Source organism: Drosophila subobscura, chromosome U (genome assembly GCF_008121235.1).
Source record: "Drosophila subobscura isolate 14011-0131.10 chromosome U, UCBerk_Dsub_1.0, whole genome shotgun sequence".
Taxonomy (NCBI): Eukaryota; Metazoa; Arthropoda; class Insecta; order Diptera; family Drosophilidae; genus Drosophila; species Drosophila subobscura.
Window position 1 is genome coordinate 8,366,522 of NC_048534.1, and position 18,161 is coordinate 8,384,682.

The following is an 18,161-nucleotide window of genomic DNA, read 5'->3' on the forward strand; positions in this document are numbered from 1 at the left end:
ATATTAATGAGCCCCGCGGCAGCTAAAACTGAAACTGAGACTGAGGCTGAGCTTCGTATCTCCCGAGAAAATCGCGGCTTGGGTGCGCTGCGCTCACATTTAGAATAAGTAATGCTCGTATATACATACATCTGTATCTATCTTTATGTTTCTCTCTGAGACGGCCGTCTGTTGATTAGCTTCGGTCACGTCGCTCAGCGACGCATGCGATGCGCTTCGATCGACTCGGACTGGGCTTAAGTTTATAATGGTTCGGCCGGCCGATTCGGATAGCCCGTTCGTGGCGAGGCTATAAAACCGACGCAATGTCATCCAAACATTTTCATTTTCAGTTCGTTTGCGGGCCGGTCAAGTTCACTTTGGTTTCGGCGGAACTCGTTTGGCACATCACGAACACGCTCAGAACGTAAGTTTCTCTTATTCAATTGGGCATTCGCCCTTGCAAATAGTGATCAAAAAGTGGCAAATTAATTGAATTGCGATGGTAATATAGTGATTAATTACTTGATAATTAATTGCTCAAGTTATTGGGCTTCGTTTCGATGGTGTTTCTACCATAAATTCCCTTTTCCACTACTTATAATCTAGATCCAATCTTATCTGGATCAGCCAATACACGGCTCGTACAATATTTACTAAAAGTCATGATCATAAATCCAAGAATATCTCACACACTTTTGCAGTAGTTAGACCCCTTATCGGGCATATTTATGATATTTTCTTTGGATCGTTCGTATGTTGGTTTAGGGCTCTTTCCCATCGTAGCCCTGCAGAAAGGGCAATGCATGTCTGTGTACTTGTTATAGATTATAGAGTCATCCGTTCCTCCTTTATAGTTTGCTCCACTTTAGAGCGGAAAATTACATGCCTCGCCCAGTAGCTGATATTAGGGCTGTGAAACGAATTCTAATAAATCGGCGTACGAAGAGTTTATTTTAGAACTTCACCGCCAATTGCTTTCATAATTTCACACTAATTTCATTTCGTTTGTCGGCCGTAAATTGATTTTGTAACTGAAACTAATCTACTATCAATAGAGATTGGCTATCGCGGTGATATTTGCCAAGCGAATTGCTCACTTGAAGTCCCATAGCGAATCTGTTCCACTCAGGAATTGTACATTATGTACACAGTAGAGAGAGTACACACTCATGTATGTACACATGTTGACCCCAGAGACACTTTAATTAATTACGGGGAAAGACATTGCCGCTCAGACACTCTGACGATTCGTACAGCTGGGGTCTGTGATCGTACGTCACCTCTGGAATCGATTATAATCTAAACTAATAACAAAATATTTACTTAATTTTTATAGGCGAGCGCTTTGGAGTACAAGATGAAAGTGTTCCTGGTAGCCCTACTGGCTACGTTGGCGGTGAGTTTGAATATCACAACATATAGAAATATTCTTTAAGTTCATGTTCTCTGTTTAGCTTGCCCAAGCCCTGGTGAAGGAAGAGATTCAGGCCAAGGAGTATTTGGAGAATCTGAACAAGGAGCTGGCCAAGCGCACCAATGTGGAGACAGAGGCTGCCTGGGCCTATGCCTCCGACATCACCGACGAGAACGAAAAGAAAAAGAACGAAATCTCTGCTGAGTTGGCCAAATTCATGAAGGAGGTGTCCAGCGACATACAGAAGTTCCAGTGGCGCAGCTTCCAATCGGAAGATATCAAGAGACAGTTCAAGTCGCTGTCCAAGCTGGGATATGCCGCCCTGCCCGAGGCTGAGTATGCCGATTTCCTGGAAACCATATCCGCCATGGAGTCGAACTTTGCCAAGGTGAAGGTCTGCGACTACAAGGACAAGACGAAGTGTGATCTGGCGCTGGATCCAGAGATAGAGGAGATCATAAGCAAGAGCCGCGATCACGAGGAGCTCAAGTACTACTGGCGCGAGTTCTACGACAAGGCAGGCACGGCCGTGCGACCCAATTTTGAGCGTTACGTGGAGCTGAACACCAAGGCTGCCAAATTGAACAGTGAGTGAAGTCCCTTTCGGGAATCCCTTTCTCACTTGTGCCCTTTCCCTCACAGACTTCACCTCTGGCGCTGAGCTCTGGCTGGATGAGTACGAGGACGCCACCTTCGAAAAGCAACTGGATGACATATTCGCCGAGATCCGTCCGCTCTATGAGCAGATCCATGGCTATGTGCGCTATCGCCTCAGGAAGTATTATGGCAACGAGGTGGTCTCTGAGAACGGACCCATTCCCATGCATCTGCTGGGCAACATGTGGGCACAGCAATGGTCTGAGATCGCCGACATTGTGTCTCCCTTCCCCGAGAAGCCACTGGTCGATGTAAGCGAAGAGATGGAGAAGCAGGGCTACACCGCCCTCAAAATGTTCCAAATGGGCGATGACTTTTTCACCTCCATGAACCTCACCAAACTGCCGCAGTAAGTTGCAGTTTTGCGAGGATTTTCGATCCAAATCAATGACAAACCTCTTCTCCCGATAGGGATTTCTGGGACAAGTCGATTATTGAGAAGCCCACGGATGGTCGCGACTTGATTTGCCATGCCAGTGCGTGGGACTTTTACCTCCAGGACGATGTTCGCATTAAGCAGTGCACTCGCGTCACCCAGGACCAGCTCTTCACCGTCCACCATGAGCTGGGACACATTCAGTATTTCCTGCAATATCAGCATCTGCCCTTCATCTATCGCACCGGGGCTAACCCTGGCTTCCATGAAGCCGTTGGCGATGTGCTCTCCCTGTCCGTGTCGACGCCCAAGCATCTGGAGAAGGTCGGCCTGCTGTCGAATTATGTGCGCGACGATGAGGCTCGCATCAACCAGCTCTTCCTTACGGCTCTGGATAAGATTGTCTTCCTGCCATTCGCCTTCACCATGGACAAGTATCGTTGGGCGCTGTTCCGCGGGGAGGTGGAGAAACCCAACTGGAACTGCGAGTTCTGGAAGCTGCGTGAGCAGTACTCCGGCATCGAGCCACCAGTTGTGCGCAGCGAGAAGGACTTTGATCCCCCTGCCAAATATCACGTCTCTGCGGATGTCGAGTACCTGAGGTATCTGGTCTCCTTCATCATTCAGTTCCAGTTCTACAAGTCCGCCTGCATCAAGGCTGGCCAATACGATCCCAACAATCCGGAGTTGCCTCTGGACAACTGTGACATCTACGGCAGTGCAGCAGCAGGCGCAGCCTTCCAGTGAGTTTCTGCATCCAAAATAAGTTTTATTTGCCACTGTGACAATCTTTTGTTCACTCCACAGCAACATGCTCTCTCTGGGTGCCTCGAAACCCTGGCCCGATGCACTGGAGGCCTTCAACGGTGAGCGCGTCATGACTGGCAAGGCCATTGCCGAATACTTTGAGCCCCTGCGCGTCTGGCTGGAGGCGGAGAACATCAAGAACAGTGTGCACATCGGCTGGACTGCTTCAGATAGTAAGTTTTAATATACAGATTCCAGCAGATCCGAACTAATTAATTTTCTCGAATTTCAGAATGTGTGGCCTCTTAATTGAATCAAATTTTGATTTGTTCTCACAAAGTTCATTGCTCAATAAAGTTTCTAATTGCTTGACCAGTTTGAAATTAATTATACAAACGAGTTCTTTGAAGTTGTACAAATATTTGAGGTGTATACATGGCTTGGGTTGCGTATGATATTTGCCTAAAATGTAATTGCAATTTCCTCTAACTAGCCGAGAGAGTGTCATACCCGCTCGAAAAGTATGCTCCACTTGATTATAATTACAAATTGGCTACTGGGTGCACAGCCAAGCAGCGGTTGAAGCTTCTGGCCATGGCTTCTGTCGTTGGCCTTCGTGCGTTAGTTGGCATCGAGAGCTGCGCCTGCGCAGAAGGTCTAGAAAAGTTGTGCAAAAGATTGGGATACGAGACGGGAATTTGAATGAGTTGCGAAAGTGAATTCGTACGCGTAGAAAGTGTGGGAGTTATGTCGAAGTTGTTGCTCGTTTTGGTGAGTTCAAGCGCTTAAATTTCTGCCTTATGGAACTTCAACCTCTTCCATTTAGGCCTTTGTGGGCGTTATCCAGGCTAGCTCCTCGCCTGACCCTACTTTGGCTAACTTCTTGGCCGCTGCCAATCAGCAACTAGCCGCCATCTATGATCAGTCGGTCTTGGCACAGTTGCAGAGCGAGTTGCGGGGACCAAACGATGTTGTGGCACTCCTCGAGATGGAAATAGCCGACGAAAAGCTGTTGAACTACGTGAAAACCTTGACACGCCGGGTGGCAAAGTTTAAGCGTTTGCAGCTAGGGGATGCCAGCCAGAAGAGGCAGCTGGCGAGGATGCCTCAGCTGGGCTACGAGGCTTTGAGTGCCATGGAGCTTACCCAAGTCTATGCGCTGGCCTCCAACATGAGCGACAGCTACCGGAATGTCCAACTGTGCGCTTATAAGCACCCAGGGAATTGCACTCTGCGGCTGATACCAGAGGTTCAGGCAATAATTCAGCAGAGCCGTGACCTGGATGAGATCGAGTATTACTGGTTTGAGTGGCGCCAGCGCACGGGACTGGCCACCCGGGGTCAGTTTGTGGCCTTTATGGACCTGTACAAAAAGACCGCCCAAGCCAATGGATATCCACGGGCCGAGGATTATTGGTTTCGATCGCTGGAGAAGAATGGGACGCAGAGCATGGCATTGCTGGACCGGCTGATGGCTGGGCTGAGGCCGTTCTTCCTTCAGTTTCACGCTCATGTCAGGGGCTCCTTGAGAAAGATGCACGGAGAACGGTTAGTGCCACGGGGCAAGCCCTATCCACAGCACCTGGCAGAGGTGTTCATAGGAAATGCCTTTAGACGGGTGCGTGCAGAGTGGTATGTGGACTTACCCTCACCCGAGACGGGGCTGGCAAATATCACCCAAGATCTGCATCGTCGCGGCTTGAGCACCAGTCAGAGAGTGTTTTGGAATGTGGCTGAGTACTTTCGGGGACTTGGTCTGCTACTGCTGGAAAGGTAATTCCACAACAATAGAACAAAATATTCCTCTAAGCTCTCTAATCTCTTCCAGCGACCTTTGGAAAAATGCTCAGCCCGTGGCTGCAGACGACGACGATCGCTGCTGGCACAAGGTCTGGCGATATTACACCCTGCCTAGAACCAACTTAACCTACTGTCCCCTGAATGACGAGGAGCGTTTCTTCAATATGTTTGAAGCTCAGAGTGATCTTTACTATTATCGAGCTGCCTCCGGCCAGCCAACCCTGTTCCGGGATGAACCTTTTCCCAACTTCAGCGATGCCATTGGCAAGTGCTTCTCCCTGGCGGCTAGCTCTCCGCGCTACCTCCAGAAGTTGGGCCTGTTGCAGGAGGCGAAGTGGCTGGAGCTGCCCGCTCGACTCAATCGTTTGTATGTGCAGGGTTTGCGCGTGGTATTTCTGCTTCCCGTCTTCTATGTCCTCGATCGCTACCGCGTGGAGGTGCTCAGTGGACACATCAAAGCGGACGACAATGAGGCCTACTGGCGACTGACGGAACATTACACGGGAGCGGCAGCCCCTCGCAAGCGGACCAACGAACAGTTTGATGTCCCAGCCAAGATGCTCATGGAAGTGGATGATCAGTATTTCAGGTTGAAGATTAATTGAAGGACAATCAGCTAGCAAAATAATCTTGAACAATCTTCCATTTCAGCAATATCCTGAGCATCGTTCTTCAGTTTCAGCTGCTCAAACATTACTGCACAGAGACACAGCAGTTTGAAAAGGATAACCCCAGGAAAGCTTTGGATCTTTGCGATCTCTCTGACCAGCGCCAGATCGGTGCCAGTCTACAGCGAGCCATGGCATTGGGCTCATCCGTGCCCTACAGCGATGTGCTACAAGAGCTGGTTGGTGAGCCTGATGTCAATATTGATGGGTTGTTGACCTACTTCCAGCCGCTACACGATTGGTTGGTGCAGCAGAATCAGCTCAAGGGTCTGGATGTGGGTTGGGCATAGGCTAGGCATGGGCAGCAATAGTTTCTACATTTAAGCGAATAAAAAGAAAACATATTAAAAATCCTTTGCATGTAATTCACGAGTGGGGCAAGGATTTTAAGCTGGTAGGACGGCTAAGCACGATGCTGTCAAGAATTATTATTTGGTTTCTCGTGCAAATATGTATCCATGGGATTAAGTAATACCTTCCCCATACATTTCAGGAGCGAGATGGTTGGGCTTAGTATTTTGTGCACCTGTTAAGCGGGAATTTCCATCTCCGCCTGAAAGTATGCCCATTATTGTATGGTAGAGTTCATGTACAAATCATGTAGATGTAGATATGCGCCACTCAGAGCCATGTCAGAAGATTATCAAATACAAATTTGTAAGAAAAACGAATGTTCGAAGAAGCTATTGGTTCAATGTGAACAAATGTGAATGTGTGTCCTCGAACTATCTAATCTATCTAATAACTAATTTAAATTCAAATTAGAGCCATTCTGAAGAAACCGAATCTAATCTTAAGTTTCAAAATCTAGGAGAAGGAATCATAAAAAGCTTCATCAGAAGTCAGAACTTGCCTTGCTTTCTTTTTAGAATCAAAGTCATACTCAAAATTACAAATGTAATTTCCAAGGGGAATTTCAGGGAACACAAAATTCAAAATTAAATGCCGTGCTGTGGCAGCCCCAATAGCAAACCCCAATGCTTACCGACGGCGTCTTCTCGTGCCAGTTCGAGGTATATGGCAGGGTCCAAGGTGTCTATTTTCGGCATCATGCCATGATGAAGGCCAAGACTCTGGGACTTCGGGGCTGGTGCATGAACACGGCAAAAGGCACAGTCAGGGGCTACATAGAGGGGCGGCGCCACGAGATCGACGTGATGAAGGAGTGGCTGAAAACCACTGGCAGTCCCGGGTCGAATGTCGAGAGGGTGAAGTTCAGTAGGAAACGCGAGAAGGAAGGCTATGGATTTCCCAATTTCCAAGTCAGATGCGAAGGCTATGAAAAGCCGCCAATTCAAATGAAGAATCCGATCTCAAATTCTGGAATTTCTCGGTAACATTCGCACATAGAGAAAAGCATTGTCTAGGAGAGATACCGGAATGAATCTAAAACAAAAGGCAAAACACAGGCGTGGAACTATAATTAAAATGCACTTGATTATGATGACTGTCGGAGGCTCTTCGCTCGACAGCAACTCATTAGAGCCGAGCAAATAACTATAGTTAAGAAATAAAAATAAAAGATTAACTGCAGGTACGAGCTTGGAGTGCGTCATGCTAAGCGCTCTTCCAATTGCTGGGCGTATTGAGTTACACTAATTATTCATTCGTGTAAATTCATTATTTATAGACAGTTGACAGCCAATCAGCTTAACTATTTTCCCACGGTTCCGACTGGTCCAGTATTTTTGTAAGATCTGGCATAGACGGGGAGTTGAGAGTAGAAACATGCCTGACCTTGACTCTTAATTAGCTTTTTCTCCCCAAAAAAGTGGCTACGTTCCAGGTAAGAATATATCACTGAGCAGCCAACCACATCATAAATCTGGCTAATATTTATGAGCTCATATCCGAGACAGATAGACTTTGCAGATCCCAATCTAATTACAGGCTGAATCATATGTGTATTCGTATATTCGTTTTCGTATATTATGCACTCGCATCTGTATGCCACTGGGATAACAATCAATCAGCGTGCCAACTCATTCACTGGCCAGTCATGAAGCCCCAGTTATCACCTCTATGGATTGCGCTCTACTCATATCTCATCTACATGTTTCCTGGATTGCCTTTGTGCATCTTCTGTGAGTCAGAAGTTTGTTTACAAGTCGCTGGGTCAAGAGTGATTGAAAATATTCCACATTCCCAAGCAAACTTTATGCATATACAAGTCAGAAATTGAGGCTAGACTTGCAAATACATTTGTATAATTCTGTAATTTAATTCTGTAAAGTTCAGAATAGAATCTGGACCGACTTTAGCCATCAAATTCAAATATGAACTTACTATTTGGAGCTTAATGGATCTCTTGGTAATCGCCAAGCGCCTTAGCTCTAGCATACAAAAATACATACACATTTTCCACCTATCGCTGGGTCAAGAGCAACAATCACAAAATTCCACAAACGCGGGTGGCGCTGCCTTGTGGAACGCATGCGCAACATCAGCACCAGCCACCAGCTGAAGCAACAAATTTTCCTCGCTCTACGGGTCACTGATTTGCATGCAGGGGAAGATTAGTGCTAACTTTGATGGGGGTGACTTACTCATGTTGTCCAGCGTTGCTCAATGTGGGTCTGAGCTGTAAGCAGTTAGCTTATTTAGCACAGATAACCCAGCGACTCACGTTGAGTGACTTTGTGCACTTGTCGCCAGCAGCAACAGCAACCCACTCAATTTTGATGTACTTTCTCACAGTCTCTCTCACGAGTACGAGTATTATGCGGTTAAGCTTTGCTTTTCGACTGATAAGTGCCCTCACCCTTCCAACATGCATGCAAAAAACAGACACAGACAGAGACACACACGCATACAGGTGCCTCATTGTTGTTCCCAAGCTTATGGATGATTTGATTGTACGTGTAGTGGTTGGGGGTGCTGTCCCAGTGCTAATTGCGATTATCTCACACGAAAATATACACATACAACATATAGAAACATCTGACGACAGCGCCGGCAGCGACGCTAACTGCAGCTGGGACTGCGCTCAAATTTGAATTCATTTTCGAGTTGGAAAAAAAGTAGCAAAGTAATTTCGAATAATATTCTTACCGTGTCTATTCAGTAGAGTTTTAGACGCGTTCCCTGACGTTACGAGGGCGGTACGAATACAGTAAAAAAAAGAGATACCCGGATAAATCGGACGATTCGCGAACTAGAGCTCAGTGAAAGGGAGAGAAGAATTCTCATTAAAGCTTCTTCAAGAGTGAAAGTTAATTATTGTGTGTGTCGCACTGATCAGTGAAGTTCTCTGAGCTCCCACAGGCGTGGTCTTGGGAGTTTGCAATTAAAGTAGTTAATTGTTTGTGAAAGATTTAATAAGTGAGCTGCCAGTGGCCGACCTTGGCAGTGTTAAATATAGATCTTAGGATAAGCATAATGCACGGTGTTTGGCTTTGTTTTTGGCTTTGCCTTGGCCTAGCCTGGGCCAGTCCACAGCTCAATCTGCCCACACCACAGCCAGAGATCTTCTACAATGGCTACACCCCCAATGTGGCCACAACGCCCGCCCAGCTGAGGGCAGATCGCAATCGCGATCAACGCTATGGGCCGCCCTATGCAGACGAAGGCGGTGGCGGGGGCAGCGCGGGCAACGCAGATGACGGATCGGATGACTTTAGGGTGTGTGATTTTGTGTATTGGCTTAGCTCATTGGTATGCCCATTAACCCGGTGATCTCTCGCTTGCAGTACGGCCAGACCTATGACGAGCGCATGAGGATTGGCGGCTATGCCTACCCCACGCCCGGTGTTAACTTCAGCGACCGCGCTGACTCACCCTTCAGTGGGGATGCTAATCAGTATGCCAATCACAACTACGGACCGATCTCCAGCACCACCGATCGCAACGCTGGCAACGATGGCCGACACGCGGACGCTCCCTACTCCTCGCCAGGAAACAGAAACTTCAACCCAAACCAAAACCCCAATGATCAGTACAATTATAACAACAATCCCAATGTGGAGTTCGTGAACAATCGCAATCGATTCGAGAACCCATTCCTGTCCAATCAGGACCGCTTCAACCTCAATCAGGGTTACCAGGAGCGTCAGCGCTACCAGCAGGATCGTCGCTACCAGCAGGAGTTGGAGAAGCTGCGCAACCTCTTGGTGGAGACCGATCAGAAGGGCTCCCTGGAGTGCACGGCAAACGTGGCGGCCCAGTGGAATTTCGAGACAAACGTAAACGATTTTACACAAACGGAAGCGGTGAGTGAAAAATAAAAACAAGTCTCGTACTCTTACTCGTAATTATGGTTGAATGGCACGCGATCTTCGTGGTTGTTGTGGTGGTGGTGCACCTTTTTCCCATGTGGCTGGCAGTTTTTTTTACATGCCAAAGATACACACACAGCAAAGACAGAAAAGTCGCGTTCTGAAGGTCGCATTGCCTTGTCAGATTCCCAGGCAGACATGCCAATGTCAAAGAGTTGTACTCGTAGTCTGAGAATTTTTGCAAGCGTACAAAGTTTTTACGAGTATTTACTAAGAGGTGCTGGAGGGGCCCTTATGTTTTATGTGTGTGAAGAAGACGCATCTTTCAAGTGATATTTAATCCTTATTCATTCTCTCAACCACCCAGCTCAATGCTCAACAACGTTATGTGGAGTTCCAGCGAATCACGGCGGATCAGTCGAAGCGCATAAACAAGGACCTCATCTTTGATCGTCGCCTCTACAGACAATTAATGCTGCAGTCTGAAGTGGGCCCCAATGCTCTGCCCTTGGACGTTTTGGATAGGGTAAGATCTGCATGCATTTATCCAACGATTCCCAATTTTTTAAGCTGTTCTTCCCATAGTACAATCGGCTGTTGAATGAAATGCTCTTTCTGTACAACAGCGCCAGTGTTTGCGCCTATCAGCAGCCGTTCCAGTGCGATCTGCACTATATACCGCACCTCAAGGACATCATGGCCAAGAGCAGGGACTGGGATGAGCTGCAGCACACGTGGGTGGAGTATCACCGAAAAGCAGGACGCGGCATGCGCGACGACTACGAGCAGCTCATTGACGTAATGCAGGAGGTGGCCTATGTGAATAGTGAGTTTGAAGTCCTAGTCTCCCACTCCCACTCCCACTTATAGATATTCCTTTCTAGATGTAACCAATGGTGGCGAGTACTGGTATCTGGCCTACGAATCGGGAAACTTTCGCCAGGACATGGACATTGTGTGGGAGCAAATCCGACCGCTGTATGAAGCTCTGCATGCGTATGTACGAAGGAAGCTCAGGGATTACTATGGACCGGATCGCATTAACCGCATAGCACCCATTCCGTCTCACATTCTGGGCAACATGTTCGGGCAGTCGTGGTCAAATGTCCTCGACATACTCATACCGTATCCAGGCCGCAAGCTAATTGATGTCACACCCCGCATGGTGGAGCAGGGATACACCCCGCAGCTGATGTTCCAGCTGGCCGAGGAGTTCTTCACCTCCATCAACATGTCCGCCGTTGGTCCGGAGTTCTATCAGAACTCTGTGCTGGAGCAGCCACTGGACAGAAGGGTGCTCTGCGAACCCTCCGCCTGGGATTTCTGCAATCGTCACGATTTCCGGGTCAAAATCTGCACCGACATCAACCAGCGGAGTCTGATCAGCGTGCACCACGAGATGGCACACATTCAGTACTTCCTTCAGTATCGCCATCTGCCTAAGATCTTTCGGAACGGGGCCAATCCGGCCTTCCATCAGGCTGTGGGCGATGCCATTGGGCTGTCCGTGTCCACGCCAAAGCACTTGCAGACATTGGGCCTGCTCCAACGATCCCTGGATGAGTCTAGCTACGACATCAACTACCTCTTCACCATGGCCATAGATAAGGTAAGACGAAAGATGATCCTTTATGAACTACACTATGATGACACCAAAATTATCTCCTAGGTGGCCTTTCTACCCTTTGCTTTGTCCTTGGATAACTGGCGCTACGACATTTTCAGCGGGAATGCGAACAAGCGAACGATGAACTGCCACTACTGGAACATGCGGTGAGTGTGTGAACAACTTCGAAAGAATCCCACATTTATATGAATTTTCTCCCCACACTCAGTGAAAAGTATTCGGGTATCAAGCCACCTGTTTTGCGCTCAGAGAAGGACTTTGACTTGGGTGCCAAGTACCACATTCCAGCAAATATTCCGTACATCAAGTAAGTGCTGAAAGAGTTCTTTGCATTTCGCTACCCAAACCCAACCCTGAATGGCATAATTATTTGGGAAACATTTCTCTTATTTAATCATTTGCCACATAACCAGGGCAATTAAGACCCGACTGTGGCATGTTATTAATTTTTGCTATTTGCTGATTACAATTCACACACGATTGCAAACATTTTCCGTCAAATTGCCGGCTATTACGCGCTGCGATCGCTGCGATCGTCGAACCGGCCATGGAGTTGGCCCACTAACATCACATAATGACCAGCAGCACATACTCATTGTGTGTTTGTGTGTGTGGAAAAAGAAAATGAAACTAAAGCTGAAAACTCACATGTCTGCAATGTTTCCCGCATTCACTTTCCACTTGGCTGCTGCCGCCGACCCAAGCGGGACTCAACCGGGTTTCGGCTGGCCGTCATTTGAATAGACCAAGACGAAAAACTATTGCGAAAATCTAGACAACACACGACATGTCCATCAACTGTGCAGGTCTGTGCCTGTGTGTCGAGTGCCCAAATGGAGCGGTTGACCCATTCAAACTATCAATGTCTCGAATGCAATCTGCAAGTGGCGTTGTCAATGATTGTTTGTTAATTTAAATTTGTTTAAAGCTATGGCAGTTGGGATTAGTAAGATGCTGTCCGAGAGATATGCTAGATGCATATATGTTACAGGGTTTAAGGTTTACATTTTGCGCTGTGGCTGTGACATTATTGCGGTTCCTTCAAAACTGTTTTCCATTGGTTTTTTGTTCTCCCATGACGATGATATTGGCCTCAGAACTCATTCGGAATGCCACTCAGATATTCGTTTTAAATCTGCACTCTATTTAAAGTGAAGTTGAATTAACTGCCAGTCTAGTTCTCCACCACAGCCATTAGCCAGATTTTTATTGCCGCCATTCTTCTGACACTTCTGTGCAAGGGGGAGCCAGGCGGGAACGGGACGGTACGAAGGATTACGGCAACAGTTCAGTCATTGTGTGTTGGCGATTATTTATTGCATAATCAATAAACTGCAAACGCTACGGTTACATAAACAAAAGCTACCAGAAACAACTGGCCGCGGCGAAAGAGTTCGCCTCAATATGGTAATAAAAGCGGAGCTGTGCCATGGCTCTCGACTAGATGGTTTTTCCTTTACTTCTGCATGTTGCTCCAGCTGGTCGACGCGGTTCAAATGCTCAAATATCGGTTAGCAGCACATGTCCTACAAACCGACTGTGCAAAAACGTGATAAATTCATGTCCCACTTTATTTAGCCCACTCTGCAAAACTGCAGCGGCTTCAATGAAGCCGAAAATGCAAATTGAAACCCAATCTCTGTGGTCTGTGGTCGATGCAACAAGCCGGGTCGGTCATAGGCAGTAAAACCGCACTAAAAAAGAGCATACCCATACCCATACGTATATTCGAGCAGTGGTGCATTAAAGCTCGAGCAAAAGCAAAACAGCACACTGCTGGTGCTAATAAAAAGTAATGCCCACACCGCAGAGTAAACGCTAGGAAATGGTTGGTCGAAGACAGAGCCAAAGTCGACTAACTCTGGCCATTGGCTGTGACTGTGACTGTGTCTGTGGGCATGAAAAGCGAAATGATACGTTCGAGTTTGGTGTGGAAAATGTAATAAACATGTTGAACTGTCTCTCTGGTACCTCCTTCACTCCTAGTCCTGCTCCTGGCTGGCTGGTTGTCTGGCTGGCTGTCTGTCGGTGGGCGAGACACTTTGAATATGCAATTATGGATGCAAGGCGATGTTTACCTCATTTGGAAATTAGATAAGACATTTATGGGCAATGAATGGGTGAACGACTTGATTTTGGGTCTTCGTCTGCCATGCTTGGTTGCTTGTGGGCCAGTGAAGTGGATTTGCTGAAAGTGTGTGGGACTAGAAAGTGAATTATGCCTCCCTACCCAAACAATTATCAGGCTTAGGATAAAACGGTGCATGGAAACCCAGTTTAATTTATGCAACTCTAATTGCTCCATCAGTTATACTCTAACGAGAAAATTAAGGAGATTAATAATGTATAATGGAATTTATGGAACTTCCTAGGTTATTTGCCTTTTGTAATAGAACAAGATACGGAAAATTTTAATTTAAATTGCCTTTGCTCGAGTCACAACTTGGCTTTATGAAATCTGATTAGATGAGAAGAAACATTGGATGGTGATCCATCCATTCTGCTGTCAAGAGTCAATAGCTGCCATTTTGAGTCTAGAGCAGCGCTGAACTTAATTTAAGAAAGACTTACAGACAAATCGGGTATGAGTATCATTGCAGGTGTTCTGTTGATTCTGTTGATGGTGTTCTCTGGGGATGCTAGATCGTTGGTCCATGCAGTACATGCGGGATAAATTAAAACGTTAAAAAGAGTAAAGACTTCTTAAGGAATTCCGAGGCGGCCTTAGAAAAGATTTGTCATACTTATTGCGATACCATTCCAAACCATTATTATAGGGTTTATTTACGAGTATTTTTTATGCCAAGCAATACGCGCTGCTTCCTAAGAATTTTATCAGTCAATACTATACACAAAAAAAGGTACAAAAGGAAATAAATGTAGAATTAATGTGTCTTAAAAAATGCAATGAAATACTGTTGTAAATGTTTTCCCAAAACTAAAATCTATTTCTTTCGAAAGTACCATCAATTAATGATTGTAAATTATCTTGAAACTAACTAAAATTCGGAATAGAAAGTTAACTCTACTCTCGAGTTTTTACTCTGAGACCTTAACCATTGCAGTCATGTATTTGTTAATGTTTGTTTGGGATAAGAATTAGTTTAGTTGGTTAGAATAATTAGAAAAACAATCATTTCGTTTTGATCACTTGGTTTTATCGTTTTATTGTGTAACGTTCATCAGCTTCATTTAGTATGAGAATTTTTGTTTGTTTTTACAGAGACAAAATAATATTTGGTAAATTAAGTACTTTTTATAAATCCGTTTCGTTTGCTTTTCACAACAAGCAAAATTACATCTATGTATGTATGTTTATATATGTATGTATAGATGTAGATGTATTACAGGCTAGGTAGCGAAAATATTAAAAAACACTAATACAATACGTTCATTTAAAAACTGACTTAAATAGGCGCTTGCTGTTGGCAGGCGTCTCCTTATCGAACTACAAACTTAACGCTAGCAGAAGTCTTATCACACGCTTACAACGCTGGGACGCTGCACACAACTGAATGATCGCTGATCGTTGATCGCTGATGATCGTAGATGATCGCTTGGAACCGGGTGCACGAGTCGTGGGACCAGAGCAGAGCAGAAGAAGGAGGAGCCGCGGCTGGAGGACAAAACAGCAGCAGCAACCACATCAAGATGCACCCAAGGTGGTCAGTCCGATCCAACAATCCACAGCACCAGTACAACATCCATTGGATCCTGGAGAGAGAGATCCCCGCGAGATCCAAGTGTCTGTGTCTGTCTGACTGTGTCTTGGGGAGGGAGTGGGGTTCTAATTGTTCTTGTTCTCGATTTCGATTTCGATTTCGTTCTCGTTGTGTGGGCTGTGCGGCCCAAATGTGTCGCTTAGAGGTTCTATAACTAAAGTTCGTTTTAACAATTCTCTCGTACATTTCTCACGGGTATTTTCGTCAACGTTTGGATGGTTTTCCTTTGTTTTGTTTCTGTGTGGTATGTTTATGGCTTAGGGCTAGAAGAGGGTTCGGTCTGTAAAACCACTAACTAAGTTCGTCATTTCTTGTCTAATTTTCTCTGAATCTCAATCATCGTTTATCACGTTCTGCATAGCAAGTATTCGTATTAATCAGTTGATCATTGGAATGGGAATTATATGGAATGGATGGTACGGTATGGTATGGGTAGTGTTTCGTATCTTTTTGGAAAGGGACTGGACTTGGAATGTCGGTTGGAAGTTTGGAAGTTTGGAAATGTTACGACTGCTATTCCATTCATTACCGGAGCGCTTGCGCTTTTCAATGCTGCAAAAGAGAGATAGAGATAGAAAGAAAGAGTTCATTTCACCAATTTAGTAACCGTGATATGAAGAATAGTCATGATAAGAAAAATCATGCTCCACCTCGTGCTCATGCTCCTCGATGGGATGTGAGTGCGATGAATGGTGATAGACGGGGGCGTGATGGTGATCCTCCTCGATGTGCTTGTGGTGGAACTCGGGCTCCTTGTAGCTGATGTGCTTCTCATGGTACTCAGGCACGTGCTGCTGGATATGAACATGGACGGGCTTCTCCACGGGAATCTTCACTGGGTACGGAACCTCCTTCTCGTGCTTAACGGGCACCTCCTTGATCACTGGGTAGGGTGCGGGCACATGAACCTTGACCTCATAGGGCACTGGCTTCTCAACATGCACTGGCACTGGACGATCATAGGGCACATGGACGGGCACTGGCACCTTCTTGATCACTGGCACGGCCACTGGCTTGTCCACATAGTGGGGCACTGGCTTGTCAATGTAGTGGGGCACTGGCTTATCGACGGGCACTTTCACGGGATAGTGGACAACCTTCTCGACGGGATAGGGTTTGTCGACATGCACGTGCTTCTCCACATTGTAATGAACGATCTTCTCAACGGGGTAGGGGGCTGGCACATGGACCTTAACGGGCACATGAACCTTCTTCTCGACTGGGTAAGGTGCGGGCACATGAACCTACAAGGATATCAATATCTTTCGCTTAGGGGCAACTCTAGTTGGGTGAATTTTTCGCTAAGGTTTACCTTTACGGGCACAGGGCGATCATAGGGCACATGGACGGCGTAGTGAACCTTCTTCTCAACTGGATATGGCGCTGGCACTTCATAGGGCACCTTCACGATCTCCTTGACTTCGTAGGGAATGTGCTTGATCACTGGATAGGGCTTAGGAACCTTGACCTTAACGGGCACATGGATGTGCTTCTCCACGGGAACATGCACAATCTTCTCAATGGGAATGGGCACTGGCACCTTCTTGATCACCGTCAGTGTCTTCTCCTCATGGACGGGGAAGTGTGGCACATGATGGTGATGATGATGGTAGTCCTCGTAGTGATGCAGACCGCGCTTGGACTTTGTGGTGTCTTCGCTGGCAGCTGCCTCGGCTGGCTTGGCCTCAGGCTCGGCCTTTTTCTCCTCGGCAGCAGAGCTCTTCTCGCCCTCAGCGTTGGCATAGCTGGTGGCCAGCAGAAGGACCAAAGCCAGCGTTGTCGCTGTACACTGTAGAATTAAGGAGTGCCGTTAAAGATTAAGCTTCTCTTTTGGAAAATATCACTGAACCATTCACTTTCTTATAGGTCACGGATTGAGTTCTATTTCACTGATCGATTTGATTGGTTTGTCTGTCTTTTGAGTCCTTTTCACCACTATTGCACTGAACACTTTGATCCTCGTTTGGAAATACATACCATCAACTTCATGTTTGCCAAGTTGTATCCTTTGATGGTGGGAATGGAAAACCGTATTCCCTGATTGTGTGTCGAACGCGAGTTGCCGCGAACGTTGGAAGGGGTCGTCGGTTTAGAAGGCGAGAACTGATCCCGTCTGCCGCACGATCAATTTGGAATCGGTATCGAGGAGGATCTATGATCTATTGGTTTCGACTCTACACGCTCCGGACCACTGTAAACTGTTGAACGGTTAACGGTTTAATGATGCCAACTGCAGCGCCTTCGAGCACTTTTATAGTTAAATCCAGCGCCAGCCAGTGAATGAATGCACGAAGCGAATGCGCGACCACCAAGCCGAAGAGCGGACAACAACAACCACAGGTACAACAAACACACACACATCACAGCCCCTCTAAACAACAGTAATAATAATCGCAATAGCCCAAAACACATGCGGTGTGGTGACTGGTGAATGGTAGCTTTGTGTGGTTGTGCCTCTGTGTGGTTGTCTGCCTCGTTGGATCTTGGAGGCGCGAAGTCGAGGCAGCCAAGCGCCAAATGCAGCGCCAACTCCGGCTCGAAAAAATCAAAAATAAGATTGCAATGTGAGGGGTAGATCGAGGAACGAGGAGCGTGGTCTTTGATGAGGCAGTGGTACGGTGCAGACGAGGGTCTATAGATGCGTGCCATTTTGCTGTTTAATTCGACTACCGTCAGCTGCCGTTTCTTCTCGGTGCTGCCTCTTTGCTGGAAGTCAATGCACGTAAAAAGCTTGAGAAACCACAACGGCAGCACCACAATTTCTTGCTGGTAATTGAATAATACCCAAGTGGATGCACCGCCTTCCAGCTACCTTCAAGCCGCCTTCTGGTGATGAGCCATTCGGCTTCATTTCAATGTTGTTTTTATGTTAATCAGAGATGATTATGTGCTTGTTACTTGTGGTCTTTTACGGCTTTTCACTGACTTGCAGATGGTTCTTCGGTTGTCCGATA

General features: G+C 46.6%; 5 protein-coding genes across 6 annotated transcripts in view; 4 read left to right on the plus strand and 1 right to left on the minus strand.

The window, feature by feature from the left end:
• The first annotated feature begins 296 nt into the window (after nucleotides 1-296).
• Nucleotides 297-3,572, plus strand: LOC117901190 (angiotensin-converting enzyme). The gene is made up of 7 exons (XM_034811842.1): nucleotides 297-406; nucleotides 1,319-1,378; nucleotides 1,437-1,983; nucleotides 2,039-2,402; nucleotides 2,465-3,172; nucleotides 3,237-3,409; nucleotides 3,469-3,572. The coding sequence occupies exons 2-7, from the start codon at nucleotides 1,340-1,342 to the stop codon at nucleotides 3,483-3,485; spliced, it is 1,848 nt and encodes a 615-aa protein (XP_034667733.1). The 5' UTR covers nucleotides 297-406; nucleotides 1,319-1,339; the 3' UTR covers nucleotides 3,486-3,572.
• Nucleotides 3,573-3,923: 351 nt separating this feature from the next.
• LOC117901136 (angiotensin-converting enzyme) lies at nucleotides 3,924-5,934 on the plus strand. The gene is made up of 4 exons (XM_034811778.1): nucleotides 3,924-3,947; nucleotides 4,003-4,949; nucleotides 5,005-5,565; nucleotides 5,628-5,934. Exons 1-4 carry the CDS (start codon nucleotides 3,924-3,926, stop codon nucleotides 5,932-5,934), a joined length of 1,839 nt encoding a protein of 612 aa, XP_034667669.1.
• A 638-nt stretch (nucleotides 5,935-6,572) lies between these two features.
• Nucleotides 6,573-7,176, plus strand: LOC117900516 (acylphosphatase-1). The gene has a single exon (XM_034810912.1). It carries the CDS (start codon nucleotides 6,622-6,624, stop codon nucleotides 6,979-6,981), a length of 360 nt encoding a protein of 119 aa, XP_034666803.1. The 5' UTR covers nucleotides 6,573-6,621; the 3' UTR covers nucleotides 6,982-7,176.
• Nucleotides 7,177-8,716: 1,540 nt separating this feature from the next.
• LOC117900123 (angiotensin-converting enzyme) overlaps nucleotides 8,717-18,161 on the plus strand; it is a 43,291-nt gene continuing 33,846 nt past the window's right edge. The window contains exons 1-7 of the mRNA XM_034810348.1: nucleotides 8,717-9,265; nucleotides 9,334-9,852; nucleotides 10,226-10,384; nucleotides 10,444-10,684; nucleotides 10,743-11,467; nucleotides 11,528-11,631; nucleotides 11,694-11,792. Of these exons, the coding sequence (XP_034666239.1) occupies nucleotides 9,023-9,265; nucleotides 9,334-9,852; nucleotides 10,226-10,384; nucleotides 10,444-10,684; nucleotides 10,743-11,467; nucleotides 11,528-11,631; nucleotides 11,694-11,792 (2,090 nt within the window). The 5' untranslated portion in view covers nucleotides 8,717-9,022. The remainder of the gene's footprint in view (nucleotides 9,266-9,333; nucleotides 9,853-10,225; nucleotides 10,385-10,443; nucleotides 10,685-10,742; nucleotides 11,468-11,527; nucleotides 11,632-11,693; nucleotides 11,793-18,161) is intronic.
• LOC117900126 (early nodulin-75) lies at nucleotides 14,796-17,415 on the minus strand. 2 transcript variants are annotated; one of them, XM_034810351.1, is made up of 4 exons: nucleotides 17,185-17,415; nucleotides 16,520-16,996; nucleotides 15,858-16,451; nucleotides 14,796-15,759 (listed from the first exon to the last, which is right to left on the minus strand). In XM_034810351.1, exons 1-4 carry the CDS (start codon nucleotides 17,194-17,196, stop codon nucleotides 15,754-15,756), a joined length of 1,089 nt encoding a protein of 362 aa, XP_034666242.1. In that variant the 5' UTR covers nucleotides 17,197-17,415; the 3' UTR covers nucleotides 14,796-15,753. The 2 variants fall into 2 exon arrangements, with proteins under 2 accessions (XP_034666242.1, XP_034666241.1); XM_034810350.1 differs by having other exon boundaries at nucleotides 14,796-16,451.

Coding starts and splice junctions, on each gene's coding strand:
- LOC117901190 (XM_034811842.1), top strand. CDS start 1,340: ATGAAAGTGTTCCTGGTAGCCCTACTGGCTACGTTGGCG. Junction 1,379..1,436: donor CCCTACTGGCTACGTTGGCG/GTGAGTTTGAAT, acceptor TTCTCTGTTTAG/CTTGCCCAAGCCCTGGTGAA. Junction 1,984..2,038: donor CAAGGCTGCCAAATTGAACA/GTGAGTGAAGTC, acceptor TTTCCCTCACAG/ACTTCACCTCTGGCGCTGAG.
- LOC117901136 (XM_034811778.1), top strand. CDS start 3,924: ATGTCGAAGTTGTTGCTCGTTTTG. Junction 4,950..5,004: donor GGTCTGCTACTGCTGGAAAG/GTAATTCCACAA, acceptor AATCTCTTCCAG/CGACCTTTGGAAAAATGCTC. Junction 5,566..5,627: donor GTGGATGATCAGTATTTCAG/GTTGAAGATTAA, acceptor CTTCCATTTCAG/CAATATCCTGAGCATCGTTC.
- LOC117900516 (XM_034810912.1), top strand. CDS start 6,622: ATGCTTACCGACGGCGTCTTCTCGTGCCAGTTCGAGGTATATGGCAGG.
- LOC117900126 (XM_034810350.1), bottom strand. Junction 16,452..16,519: donor ATCGCCCTGTGCCCGTAAAG/GTAAACCTTAGC, acceptor ATATCCTTGTAG/GTTCATGTGCCCGCACCTTA.